Here is a 14,947-nt window from a genome sequence, read left to right on the forward strand (position 1 = left end):
GGAAAAAAAACCAAACCCATCTTGTACTTCTAGAGTTGACTGTTTAATGTGCAGGTCTGGGTCGATGTTTTATTGCTTCTAAATTCTGATTCTTTCGTCATCGTTTTTCATCTTTGTACATATGAACATATAATTTTTATTTTTATTTTTTTATTCAAGTGATTTAACTTTGTTGGACATTTTGTTCCTCTTGGCCACGAAAACAAAACAACATTGCGTTTCTCTAACATGTTTAATGACGTTTCCTCCAAACTGGACATTGGGACTAATAAGTAAGACAGTTATAAAAAAAAAAATACTTTGTCCCTCGTAGTGCCTGTCGGAAATCACTTCTGTTGCAGAGTGTTGTCGCGTAACATGAGCATGGCATCAGGACTAATTACACAACATACAAAACCATCTCACTTTGCTAAAAAAAAAAAAAAAAAAAAGCAGAGCAACATTTTACATACAATTTTAATATCACATGTACATCTCTGGAGGTCTCAGTTTCCAAAGATGAGAAACTTTAGAGATATTAGATGGCGCTTTAATAAATGAGTCGATGGGAGATGAGTCCTTTGGTGCTGGACTGGTTTTTATTACAAAACCCAGCTGAGATTGTGTACACGTGTGTTAATGTTTTTTTTTTTTTTTTACCTTATTGCTCTCTATTTTTGGTTTCTCTAATGTGGTGAAGATGAAATCTGTCGGGGGCTCCTACAGTCATCGTTGTGATCTTTGGAAATCACGAATCAATGCAAACATTTACCAGTAGAAAAGAAGAGGATTTCAACTGGAATCATCTTCTCTTGGAGGATTCGAGAAAGGTGTTCATGTAAAAGAAATAAAAAATGAAATAAAAATAAAAAGTGTAAGAAACTGATGTTTTATAAGCAGGCTTTTTCAAACTGTGGTGCAATCGTCGCTGGTGATATCTAAGTTGTTTGGTAAATAAAAAATCACTTTCCCAGCATTTCACTGGCTGCGTTTTCATACTATGTAACAGCACAAATTGGAATTATGAAAACAAATTCACTTAATGGAAACACGGCAATTAAAAAAAACTAAACTAAACCGTTTTTGAGCTAGGATGAGGTGGATTTTCAGCCGTATCAAGATTAGTGTGTTTTGTAAAAGTGCGATGGAAACACTTTTTTTCACATCGCACGAGTCATGTGATCAAAAACCCGACGTCACTACTGGCGGAAACGATGAAGAAAGACGACAGGAAGTGGTGGGAGAATGTTGGCGTTTCTCTTTCCATGGAAGCGCTGCAATTACCAAATTGTGTTTTTCCGACATCAGTGGAATATCAACAAAGTTTTTACGTACATTTGTAAAGGAAGCGCAGCTACTGATGCCTTATGTTACAGCTCCAAGTTTGAAAAAATAAAACAAAAATTGGGATTTTCTTACTAATGCACTCATTGATTAAGCTAAACGCTGTTAGCAATATAAGCTAATAATGTATTTCGCTCCGATTTGCACAATGCAAAACTTCAACATGGTCACTAACTGAGGATTCACAGACATTTCTGTGAAAGTTTTACGTTTTATGTACAAGGCAGCCATATTGGATTCTGGGTCAGTGAGAAACCTGCTGATTTTCTCTTAAGTTGTGTTTCTGTTCACTTTTCCACCTACAACCTTTCCAACGGAAGAATCAAGCAACTAACAATGAAACACCAGGAGCTTGAGTACTGAAACAGGCTTGGAAAACGACAACGGAATCAGATGAACTAATCAAAGGAGATTTGGAACAGCTGCAGCAGGTTGAAAACAGGGAAACTGAGGGAGGGAGACTAATTAACGCAGAGGGAGCTGAGTCAAAGGATCTACAAAGCAAAAGGAAAAAGGCCTGGAAAAAAAACACGAGAGAGAAAAAACTCTAAATGTACAGATGAAACCAAAAGGATAAGATGGTCCAGCAAATAAGGATTTTTACTACAAATTGAAACTACTAAACAGAGAGCCAAATGGAGACAGGGAAAAACATTTTTAAGAAACACAAGATCTTGATTAAAGCAGTCAAGAACTATAGTTATTTGCCTCAATCTGTTCAATCTAACCAATGACTGAACAGTTGTTTTTCTCTCTCCCAAATCTGAGTAACATTATGACGAGAGCACAAGGTTCACCAGTTTCCGTCTTAAATATCGCAAGATCTTTGTTGTATTTCCTTTAGTAAAATCTTAAATAATTTTCACAGGGTGAAAAGTAAACCAACACAATGAGCTGGATATTCCATTCAGCGGGCTGAAATATGTAAGGATTATGCCTGGATTTGGAAACTAAATAAATAAAATAAGCAAAATATTTCAGAATGACTTTCTTTAAAAACAGGAAAACTACTTTGTCTAGGTGTAGTGTAGAAAAATCAGAACCATAAAGCTAAACAATCCGAACGCCTGAAGTCTGAAAAAGACAGCTGCAGCACCCTCTAGTGGCTCGTTTCAGACCCTGCGCTCCGCTTCACGTTTCCACAGTCTGTAATTACTATTTATAATAACGAAAAAGAAACAGAAAAATTAAGCTGCTCATCTTGAAACGAAATGAAAATAAATTTAGTGAGATACCGGCTCTTTGGGTCACAGGCAATGCTCCACACCTTTTAAGGCTCAAAGCTCGCTTTTAGACTAAAACGGCCAATACCAGCAGCTTCAAAAAGAGCCAAGGCCCATTGACGTTTAATTCCCACAATGCGAAAATATGATCTCACAAATTGCATCCCGGCCTTCAATCCGTCCAATGGCTAAGCCCATTTCATCCTGTAAATGGTCACTGGGGGGCCACAGCTTATCCCTTGTGATACCAAAGGAGGGGTGAGGCGCAGGCCTTTGAAAATATGAACGTCCTCCAAGTGGATTTGTTAAAAGTACAGAGAAAATGGGCTGATGTGAGAATCTGTAGCTCAGATTGGTAAAGAAGTTCTGATAGAAAAAAGCCAACCCATTATGTTTGTATATATGGTTGTAAATGGGGATGTGTAGCCACCGAACAATCAGGGTGCCCATTTTGATCTTAATGTTATGCTGGGATCAGTTTCGTTTTTCAAATTGTGGATTCCTCCTCTTGGTGCTGGACCTCTTCTCCTACCCGGAGAAGGCACGCTTCACTTTTCCAGCTCAAAACCTTTGTGTCAGATTAGGACACGCCAATCCTCTGCCCAGCCGCTTCACACTTAGCTCCAGTGAAAGCTGTAGATCACAACCTGATGAAGCCAATAGGACCACATCATCTGCAAAAAGTAGGAACGTGACTGGAAGACCACCAAGATGGATCCCTTCAATGCCTTTGCTGCACCTGGAAATGCTATCCACAAAGGTTACAAACAGAATTGGTGGCAAAGGGAAACCTTGATGGAGTCCAAGCTGCATTGACCTTTGGCTTACTGCCAGCAATGCCGTCCCTTGGCTGTGATAAGGTGATCCCATATGACAGCGGCCATAAAGGGCTCTAACAGCCCATATCAAAGGACCTGGTACCCCACAACCTTTGACCTCTTGGTCACCAGTGGTTTTGACCTTGAAACTTTCTTGAGTAATCAGGCCTGGATACAGATTGACATTAAACTCACTTATCCAAAAAATGTGGTCGAGCCAAACTATCATGATTCCAAGACGAGAGCAATTATTTCTCCACATAATGACAGGTTGGTTTGGATAACTCCTTCATTTGAATGAAGTTGTCATTAAAAAACTCAATTTTGTACTCACTGAGGTTATCTTTTTTTCCTATGACATTTGTTTAATGATGTGAAACATTTACATGTGCCAAAAAAAAGCAAAAAATAAAATTACCTTTAAAAAAAAATAGACATTTGAAAGGGTGCAAATACTTTTTCACAACACTGTATGTCCCTAAAACCAAACCTCGAGGAAATGAAATTCCTTATTTGCCTTGTATGGGTAAATGGCAAGCAAATCTAGTGGTGAACTGAACCACTAGAGGGCGTGTGAAGCCATGTTTTGCCTCCTGAGTGCCGTGTAGAACTTTCCATCACGGACCCACTCAAAGGCAAACTGTTTGACAGTCGCCGCTTCAGATTTCCTTGATAGTGATAAATTGAAAGCTCTTCTTTGTATGCGACTTTGTATGCCGATCCTCCGATCAAAAATGTCAAGGTGAGCATCTTTAATCTGTTTATCTAGAAAGAAAAAGAAAAACAAAGCACCAGCAAAAAAAACAAAAACAAAAAACACAACCTTGCATTGGCAGCTCCAATCAATCACGCTCATGCTCAGAGAAATCACGGAATATGGGGTTACGGTTGGGGCAGCAAACATCAATCTGTTGCTGACAGGGTCCTCATTAGTCCCCCGGATGTCTTGTGTTTTCTGAATGGGATATGCTTTGTTTAACCCTATTAGAGACAAATGCAGAAAAACAAACAGGCAAAAAAACCAAAAAAAAAAAAAACAGAGATCAATGGAGAGCTAATGATGCCAAAATCAATTTCACACATGGTTAACTGCAGGAGAGTGGAGTGGTGTGTGGAGGTTCTTGATCTGCCTATCAGCCCCGTGTGTTTCTCATCAACATCAGCACTCCTGTCGGACCAACCAATCGACGAGGAGCAACAACCACACATGGACGATACGGTTATTATCAGAGGCAGAAACGAGGTACAAATTGCATCACGAATCCCCGTCCATGTGACATGTCCGTCAGCAGACGTGCTCATCCGCCAACTGTTCAGCGAGACAACTGGTACCACCTCATTTTGGTTAGTCACCGGTCCAAAATGGAAGGTTTTATGCCGTACATGGTAACTTTCTCATCTCAGCACGCCAAACAATAACTCCCATCATATTCTCTTGTTGTGGTTTCTCAACTATATTTTCTTGTGCATTTGCACCAACACACTCCAGTCCATTTTCTTAGGCAGCTCAATGACTTCTCTACTTCACCTCCTACTACAGCAACAGAAGACCTGGGAGGACAATTTTGTATCATCATGTTGCCTATTGCTATCAGGACAATGGTATGTGTGCTTTGACCACACAAGAATCGTTTTACCGCCAACGGACTCGAGCTTTTGATTTTTCACCAGGTTTCCATGAAGTGCCACAGTGCGTCTTTTCACTGGATTTAATAACATACTTCAGAGTTTCCTGTCTGACTCGAACATTAGTGTGAACACTGAGGTGAGGTAGATCTATTTTCTTGGCGTTAGGTTTAAAGTAGGGCTGGACGTTATGGTTGAAAAACCTGTCACGAAACAAGCGTTTCGTATCAGTCAATATCGATAATTGTTGATTAGTTTTTTGTTTTAAATATCTGAAATGCTGCCAAACTGACGCTGTGCCCTTAACTGTTTTACCCAGTTTTCACTTCACGTTAATTTTTAAGCAGTTATGAGGCACAGTGACGACAAATTAAACTGCTGCTGCAAGTTACTCGACAAGTTGTTGCGAGGTAACTAAAGAGTGAGTGAGTTGAGCTTACTAGCCGTAAGCGTTTGAGCGCTTAAAGTCTTTCCTCCTTTGCCTACATCCCCCAGAATGCTATGCGGTTCTGGATATAAGTTCAGTGAAATTACTGAGTATTCTTTGGTACAGTCAAAGGAAAAAGGTAATAATTGTTGAACGGTCTTTATTTAACCAAAGCAATAGTTGTACAGTCCACAAACACAGCGTCTTCCTCACGGTCTTTTTTCTTCTTCTTCTTCTCCATTCTCTCTCCTGTCTTGCGCCACCTATGGTCAGGGTTGGTAATGTCTCTGTTGGTAATATGTTTACTGACGTGTCAGTAAACACACAGTATTGATATTGACCACGTGTCTGTTGCGCTATTTTTATGGTTATTGACTTATTGTTCAGTCCTAGGTTAAAGCGTGGAGATTCGATGAAGATCAGTCGTTGAGACATTACATTCACTATCTTATTTCCACCAGTGCAGATTTATGAATAAAGTAAGAAAGGTCGAGTTTTAGCTATTAATAGTCACAGATGGCACAGATCCACTTCCGTACCAGGGTATGTGAAGGTTTTAAAACACGCATATTTTCCATCTGTACCTTTCACGGGGTTTTGAAGTCCACCAATTACAATTTGTCTGATTGGCATAGTCATAGTGTTGAAACTAAAAGAGGAGGTCACTTTAAAAAAAAAACAACAACCAAGAAACCTACTGTTTTAAAGCTAAAATAATGTCAGCAAAGGAGGAAATAGCAAGCGTCTCTCTCGCACCATAGGTCTGATTTAATACAGTAGAATATTTTTCACAACATTACAGGTGTGTGCTGCAGGTAGACTGCAAAAATACCAAATGTTGCCAAATATCAAATATCTTAGTAGACTTGAAATAAGACAAACTAACTTACAAGTCACTTTTCAACAACATATGGGAGCTTAAGTCAACAATTCCTTAATGTTGAGGAAAAGATACTTATTATAATTGAAATAATCTATCAGTGGAACAAGCCTCCTTAAGTTACTATACTGCAGGATAGAATGTATTATTCCACTGGCAGGTTATTTCGCTTACCACCAGTATGTTTTCATCAATATTAATCAATTACTGAGTTAAAACAAACTCCTATTTCTTGCTGAAAACTTACTTGTAAATAGGTTTTACTCTATTTCAAGTGTACTAAGTTGTTTGCACTGGAAACCAAAAATGCTTTTTAACGTTTTGTGTTTTTGCAGTGCAGACCGTTAACCAGTTGAGATGCAGCATAAACAGAAAGTAAGACATTTAAACATTTTCTGCAAGTCTTTTGCACACACTGTGCTTCTAATGAAAGCCGTCATACTGCGTGAGAATCTCACAGCAGCCCAGAATCTCTTCCACGCCCAGAGGAGGAAACCATTTGTGTGATTTTCTTCCATGTTTAGTGAAGGCAACATTTAAACTCCGCATTGCCATTTCACCTAAGAAAAACGAGGGATCTATTTTTGCATTTCTCATTTTAAATGGACGTGCCGGCGACAGCTTGGGAATCTGGGTCATTGAGTGTTCAAGTGCTAACCTAAGTCAAACAGTTAATAAACGTGGCCTCGTTTGTTGCGGAGATGTTTAAGAAACGTGTCGAGCGACGTTGAAGGGATAGGGGTTCGCTGAAGTCGTCATCGCTAGTTGTGACGCAGTCTGCAGTAAACGGAGCCCTGCAAAAAACTCTAAATCTCACCAAGTAGTTTTTCTTTTTTGTCTAGTTTCCAGTGCAAATACACTTGGAATAGGACAAAACTAACTAACAAGAAACTTTTCAAGCAAGATATAGGAGCTTGTTTCAAGTCAGTAATTCCTTAATACTCATGAAGAAGTGCTGGCGTCCCTGGCAGATCTTTTCACTTACACCACATGTGGCAAACTCAAGGCCTGTGGGCCAAATCTGGCCCGCCATAGCTTTTTAAGTGGCCCTCTAGATTCTAGACTAAATATTAAGTCTGCTTAAATATGATGTTTTCAATCAAATCAATGCAGTTTTTATCTGTTTACTGCCAAATTATATCAATCAGTCCCTCCAGTTGCTTGAAAATTATTGTGGAAATCCACACAAAATCAAACAAATCCCTGCATTTTTTGCACTAATAGTCGGGAGTTTATTGCAGATTGTTCTCAAAAATTGTCAAAAACTTTCTTACTTGTACTAAACAGCCGCCTCAGCTTCAATTGATGTCAGATTATAGTCCATGATCTATACAGCGAGTAATAAAAAGTTGCATTTATCGTCATAAAGAAGCACAAATATCATAAATATGTCCAAATTAGAACCACAAACACTTAAATTTTTATTGCAAAGAATCACAACAAGAATCATGAAATCCTGGAGGGACTGAAAAGATGTTATATTATAAAGAATATTATTTAATTGTAAGAATGAATTGATATTTTAACAGTTTGAGAGCAGGTTTAATCAATACATTCTGGGACAACCGGCCCTTTAAGAGCATTCATGATCTTGATTTGGCCCAAAACGAAAATGAGTTTGACACCCGTGATTTATAACATAAGTTAAATAATTTACTAGAGAAACTAGAACTCCTACTTCTTGCTGAGAAGTTACTTGTAAGTTAGTTTTGTCTTATTTCCAGTACTACGATATCTACACTAGAAACTAGACCAAAAATACTTTCTAAGGTTTAGTGATTTTAACTGGAGCTCTCCGTTTAGCCTGCTGACTCCATCCTGGATTAGGCAAAAGATTATAGATGGATAGACTCAACTTTATGTGGTCTGTGTTGGATATGAAACTCACTCCGGTTTCCAAATTTCCAAGTCAGAATTTGGTTTTGACCTTCCACTCCTCTGAGGATTTCTTCAGTTTTCCTCAAACTTTCCGCAGCGTAACATCTACCGCGTGTTGTAAGGGAACTATCACTGATGATATAATGCACGCAAAACTTCACCTTGAAGAAACTGAATTATCCTTTCGATGAATGGAAAGCAAGGGCACTGCTAAGTGTACGAGCGGCAGGAAAATGAAGCGTTGCCGTCTAAGTGACCAACAGCTGCACTGACGATAAGGTAACATCTGGCTGCCTGAAACAAGATGAAACCCCATCCAGGTGTCTGGGTTGACGACGCCCTTGGGCGGGTTCAGTAACACCGTTACTGTGTCTCAGAACCTTTCTGTGTCGCACAGCAGATGATTTCCAGCGAAACGCATTAAAAAAAGAATCACAGCTCCAGAAGAAACAGCAACTTACTTTCCCTCCTCTACATCTACTAGTAAATGTCTTTCCATTGTCTTTGTTTTTGTTTGCTCATGTGGATTTTTTTTTTTTTTTTCCATTTTACGTAATCAAAGTATGAATCTTGGCCAGACAGTGAAGAAGCTTAAACCCTACTACTGTGAGCACGTCTCCTCCACTTCGTTCCTGATTTATCCCCACATTTCATCTTGTGTTTTTTTTTTTTCTCTCTCCGTATTGCTTAATCCATCTTGTGCAACGCAGATACTTCACACGGAGGTTCGGCGCAAGAAGCTTTCGCCGCTCAACCATTCGTGACCGGCGCTCCTCTAAGCTTCGGTTTGAGGCCTTTCTCATCAAATTTCTTCTTTTCAGCTTGACACTCGTTTTTCCAGAGAGCATTTAAGACCAACGCAGATCTCTTTGTGCTCTCCGATGGATTTAATCCTTAAATCTATTGGCACAGCAGTGCATCAGGTTTGCACATTAAATATAAATCTGTTTAGCCTAATAAATAAATATTTATATATATATATATATTGTACATTGTGGGCGAGGTTCAGTTCCGATTGATGACATATCCAAGCATCCCGAAAGGTTACAGGGTACAAAAATAGGAAAATAACAAATCCCCACGCTTTCTCCAGGCCAAATGGATCACCAGGCAGTTGGAGACCTTTACAATCAGATGAGGCAATGTGAAATAGAAAGAGGATGGTGGAGTATTCCAGTGTGCGCATGTTCTTTCTTAAGCCGAGTCAGTTCGTTCTAATTATAACGATTTGTTCCCATGCTTGTGGTCCTTCAGCAAACGCATCGCAAACACGTTGTCCAGGATCCACTGTTGACGGATGAGCACATTGAACTGTCTGGTAAGAGCCAGCAGTGTGTTGTTGTTGTTGTTGTATCCACGCTAGAGGAAATCAGGAAATCACAATGAACCTTCAAGCCAGAGCGAGATTTATCCCCCTTTGGCCACCACTGTGTCTTTCGACAGGTAGACCACCCAGTAGACCATGTTGAACGCCCCAAAGGACACCGGGAACAGGATCCGGGCGTATTTGTCAATTTTGCTGGTTCCACCCATGCCGGCGGCGGTCGGCTGGGAGCAGGGCGTCTGCTTCGGCTCCAGCTTGTTGCCCATCATCTGGATGCGCTCCAGCTTGGGCCCGAGCAGGTGCTGCAGAGACGCGGGGCCGGCGTCCCGCCTGCCCGGCGTCCCCGCCATCACGTCCGGGCTGGACGCCGCGGGCTGAGGCGTGCCCTTCATCAGCTGCGCCGAGGACGAGGCCACGCTCAGCAGGCTCTCGGACTTGGGGCTGGAGCGGGAGAGGGTGGAGGAGCTGCTGTTGGCGCCGCCAGCCAGAGCTCTCAGCCGCCTTCCTCTTCCCAGCCCTGAGATGTTGGTGGTGGACTGGGCTCTCGGCTGGCCCGCCAAGTCTTGGTGCGAGATGTAATTCATCCGTTTCCTCAGGGAGCCGTTGGTGTCGGCAACTTGCTGCAAAGGATGAGAGAAAGTCATGTCAGTAGGGCATTTTCAAGATGTTCTTTCTTTAGGTGGAGGCGAATTCATGAGGTAAAAACACTCTGAAGAGATACATAATATCTTTTCATTGGTCCAAAATGTAAAAACATGAGACATCTTGTAATCCTGTAGCAAAACGTTGTTTCTTTCTCCATTGTTTACCCTTTGCATGACGCCTAACCCTTAACTCACTTGGACTTGGCTAACCAAAGTCACACTTAACTCCACCCAAAGCACCTTGGAAATGCCGAGGCATGCTCTGAAACGCACCTCCACAGGCTTTCGCACTTAGTGCAACCTCTGACCTTTTGGCCCTGTCCGTGGCGGGTGTCTAGAGAACAGGGAACCAGCTGCCAGCTCAATCGGAAACTCCATCCAGTGCTAATTTATCTGTTATTCTTTGTGTCTAGTGACATCCTAGGTTTTGACTGACCGCTATAACACGATTGCTCCACTTGGGGTGCCACTAACGTCTTTTGTCACCGAGCGTGTGCATCCCGCTCATGCAGCTACCGTAATAATATTTTTATCTAAGCTAAAATAAGAACCTACAAAGCGAATGGTTTCTAGAGCATGTGATGCTTTATGCTTAACCGGCCTGGATTGTTTTAGTGAAAAGTGCATCAGGCAAACATCAGCCTTGTGCTATTGATCAGATTACACCACCCCCCCTCCACCTCTGACACAGATGGCGGCGAAAGGGCGCGTGCATCACAGATGTCACTTAACGAGGATTTCACTCATTTCACACAGGCTTAAGACAGAGAGTAAGTAGCGCTTGCATCCGGGTGGTAATGCAGTGTAGCGTCAAAGGAGCTTATCCTTCGAGAGTTGATGTTTTTTTTTTTTCCCCCATGCGGGGAGAGAGTGATGCCGGTACTGAGGCATTTGCAGAAATAATCCAACCTCCATCCCAACTATCCACTCTGAAAATTGAAAGGATCCGAAATTATTATTGTGTCCAAAGCATGGCCGGGGATGGCTGCGCGTGTGTGTGTGTTGGCGTGGAAAAGCCAGACGCCTGAAAGCCAAAACCCATCAACGACCCCCAGGCCCGTGTGCCGGGCCTCAGACTAACGGGGCCTTCTCCTCTCTCTCCCTGTCGAGGAAACCAGCACTAATTCCCCCGCCGCCTCTCTGGCTCTCTGAAACCTATACAGATGTACCAGGGCTCTGTTGCCGTGGCAACCTGCTAATCCACTGAAGTGCCGTTGTCACTGTACCGCATTCAGGCACAGATACGCCACGCTGGGATTTGGACCGGAGGGGGCAACTGAAAGTGTTTAGTGTAAAACAGGCGTACTGTACGCACTGCCGGGTTGTGTCAGCGTCACCGATCAGCTACCAGCAGATCCATATATACGGTTTAGTGTTATCGCCGCAGAGAGATACACACACTGTACACACACACACGGGGAAATGAGCGCCCTTCTTCTCGCCTCCACAGCTGAATAAACTATAAAAACTGGGTTTTAAGAACACACAGAATCTGGCAGTAACTTTGTGGTGTGTATTCAACATATTCAATATGTGTTGAATCTCTACAGCAGCTACATGGCATGCTCATTGGTCCTGATTCACTTGGCATGTCAGCTCCCACGCTGCTCATGCACTCTGCCTCGCAAAAGTAATCACACCCCTTGAACTTAAAGGGGCGGCATCATATGTGTTCCAGTCGCATAGTGCTATTTTAAACCACAACCAAGGAACTATGTTGCCTTCAGTAAAAATGCTGTATATCAAATATGACTTAAAACTAATTCAAATTTGTAAATTAGCGTCTTGAAATTGGGCCTCTGTCTCTTTAAGAAGCTCCTGCTCTTTTTTTAAACTCTGCTTTCAGGAAGTCGTCACAACATGGCTCCTCTATTAACCCTTTAACAAGGTTTTTACCAGCGTTGCGCTGAGAAGTAGCTCCTGTAATGAGCTCAGCTGATGCCCAGTTCCACCAGGTGTTTGCTAATTGCTGCGGGCTAGTCTGAAGGAGCTGAGTGGGAGAGGCCTGCTCTGTGAGGCAGAAGCTTCAAAGCTTGGAAACTGGAGCTTCACCTCAAAGTCGGAGCTCGGTCCACCCAGGCGGTTTTTACAGATAAATGGTTAACCGTGGAGATTAAAGGATTTCTCAAACATGCATGAAAGACTCTAAGCAACCAGGTACGTTTTTGATGAGGGGATAACATTATAGCATCATGTAAAGCTCAAAAGAGTCGATTACGCATATTAATGCCCCTTTAATCATAAACTTGAACACAATAATTAGGATTTCAAGTTTAATCAACACTAATTAGCACATAATTGTGGAATGGAATAAAATTTTGTTTGGCCAACATGACATCAGAAAGCTGTGGTGTACATTTGTCACCAAATGACACTCCAAAGTAACATTGGATACGGGCGACTCTCGTTGCTGAATAAACTTTAAAATCGATCCATAAACGGCTCCATCAATTGTTACTTCGGTAGACGTCGCGCTGCTGTGTGACGACAACGTTCTTCTTCTGCGCACGCAAGTCACTTTGGGGTTATAAACCATTAGAAACCATTCGACCCCAAGTCTCGCAGGGGTCGCATAGAATTAGCAGAATGAACAACCGGGCTAAAAGCAAAAAATAAAACAAAAAAAAAAACCCTGCTGTGTGAACGCAGCCACAGAGTCAGAGAATATCACGTCCTGGAATCAGGACTTGCTTGATTCAGCTGCAAAGTCCTCCACACATACACACGCACACCCACGCACACACACACACACACACAAGGGCAAAGCTAATTATTCTCAAGCACACTCTCTTCACGTCATTCAAGGGTCTAGGCTAAACGCCAGGTAAGGAGAGCCCATGCAATAGGGTATGCTGCCCGAGAGCCCCTTGAGGTAAAAATGCGATCAGATTATTGAGCCAGCCTGAGAGGTGTAGAGGGAAAATAAGAAAAAAAAACAACACACACACACACACACACCCTCACCTGCTGCAGTTCCTCTGTGTCCTTCACCTTCACGGGCGTGCTTTGGGGCACGGGGGGACACTTGCCTGGCTTCTTCTTGGCCCTCTCAATCTGTGCGTTGGTGAAATAGTTGACGGCGGCGAACTCGATGAGGGCAGAGAAGACAAAGGCGAAGCAGACGGCGATGAACCAGTCCATGGCGGTTGCGTACGAGACCTTGGGGAGAGAGTGGCGGGCGCTGATGCTGAGTGTCGTCATGGTCAGGACGGTGGTGATGCCTTAAAAATAAAACGAGTCACGAAAATTAGACGAGTCACACGAATATTTGCATTTTCTTTCTCTAAACAAGCATTTGTTTGAATTCAGCTTCTTCACTCCAACACTAGAAGAAAATTTGGTACAGAAAACAAACGAGATCGTTAAAACCGAGGATCGCCCTACATTTAGGTCGTATTTTAAGGCAAAGGTGGGCCATAGAACAATATAGAAACATTGTAATGAAAACTCTATACAGTACATAATGTGTACATGGTATTAGTACAGCACAACTGAAATCTAGGGGTGCACAGATTGCAGTTTTCTTTCAAATGTATGACGATTCCAATTTTGGCCGATACCAATTTATAAAAGAAGAAAAGCCTGTAAATATAGTCAAAATTGCTACGTAGGCAATGGTGGTTTTTGTTGAAAGAAAACCATTAAGTAGGTTCCAAATTATAAATGCTACAAACTTTACAAGTTCATGTAATCTCTTAAACATATTTCTAATTTAGTTCATCTTTCTATAATTGGTCATATAGCTCTAGCTTAAACACTGCTGCCGTAACGTTGCTTCACGTTTGTTTGTGGCGGCGTTATGTTGCAGTTTGAATCCATGAAATGTTTTTTTAAAGACAACACTACCGAACCGTTACATTCATTCAAATGTTTTTCTGTTACAAGGTGAATTTCCGGTCATTTATGTCTGTTTGCGGCTTTCATAACGTCACTGATTACCAGCTACAATCAAATTTTATTTTTGTTTCGTATTGTTCATTTCCTTTAAAGTGACCTCCGGAGTTACCCTGTATCAAATGTTTTACTTCGTAGCTCATGTAGTGAGCTACACACAGTTAGTTGTGTAGATGAGTTTGTAAACTAGATTAATAATCTTACTCAGTTCTTTTTAGTTTTTTTTTGTTTTTTTTAGATTTTTTGCTTGGGTCTGATCTATTTTCTAATGGCACAAACTAGTGAAGTGCAGATGTGTTTCCAGTTCTGACTGAAACTTGCAGGATTTTGTCTACTGAGAGGTTAATTTGACTGAAATATGAAACGTCAGAAAATAAAATCCACCAAGAAGAAAATTACTCATCACCTTCCTTGGTACTTTTGACTGTGCTGCCTCTCAGTTTGTATTCAGTTCCTCTGAACATACATATGTATATATATGTATATACAGTATATATACAGTATAACCTTAGACATCAGGTTTTCACTAAATCCATAAAAACACAAACACACTGAACCCAATTAAATTAATGAAGAAGCACATTGCCTTCAGAGTGTGTGCTGTTCTCTCTCTCTGGCTGTGGAAACTGCAGCTTCCCTACAAATGGACTCCCCCTCCTCCTCCCCTCAAAATAACACATTAAAAATTGGAATAAAAAAAAAACAAAAACAACAAGTGTTCAATAGCCCATGCATGCACAGTAATGTTGCTCTCATCTGCATCTTTCATTAACAGACTGCAGCGTGATAATGAGCCATTTTGCTCTCTGCAATGTGGAACATGTACAAAAAGGACTGTAGTGCTTTTCTCAGCATGAAGGGGCTTTTTGTTCGGGGACCTAAATGTTAGCAGATCTGCACCATGTGTGCA

The 14,947-nt window shown here is 41.5% G+C and overlaps 1 protein-coding gene across 1 annotated transcript in view; it reads right to left on the reverse strand.

The window, feature by feature from the left end:
• Positions 1-213: 213 nt before the first annotated feature.
• gabra4 (gamma-aminobutyric acid type A receptor subunit alpha4) overlaps positions 214-14,947 on the reverse strand; it is a 32,794-nt gene continuing 18,060 nt past the window's right edge. The window contains exons 8-9 of the mRNA XM_032555441.1: positions 13,108-13,364; positions 214-10,119 (exon numbers count right to left, since the gene is read on the reverse strand). Coding sequence (XP_032411332.1) covers positions 9,583-10,119; positions 13,108-13,364 — 794 coding nt within the window. The 3' untranslated portion in view covers positions 214-9,582. The remainder of the gene's footprint in view (positions 10,120-13,107; positions 13,365-14,947) is intronic.

This window comes from Xiphophorus hellerii, chromosome 23 (genome assembly GCF_003331165.1).
Source record: "Xiphophorus hellerii strain 12219 chromosome 23, Xiphophorus_hellerii-4.1, whole genome shotgun sequence".
Taxonomy (NCBI): domain Eukaryota; kingdom Metazoa; phylum Chordata; class Actinopteri; order Cyprinodontiformes; family Poeciliidae; genus Xiphophorus; species Xiphophorus hellerii.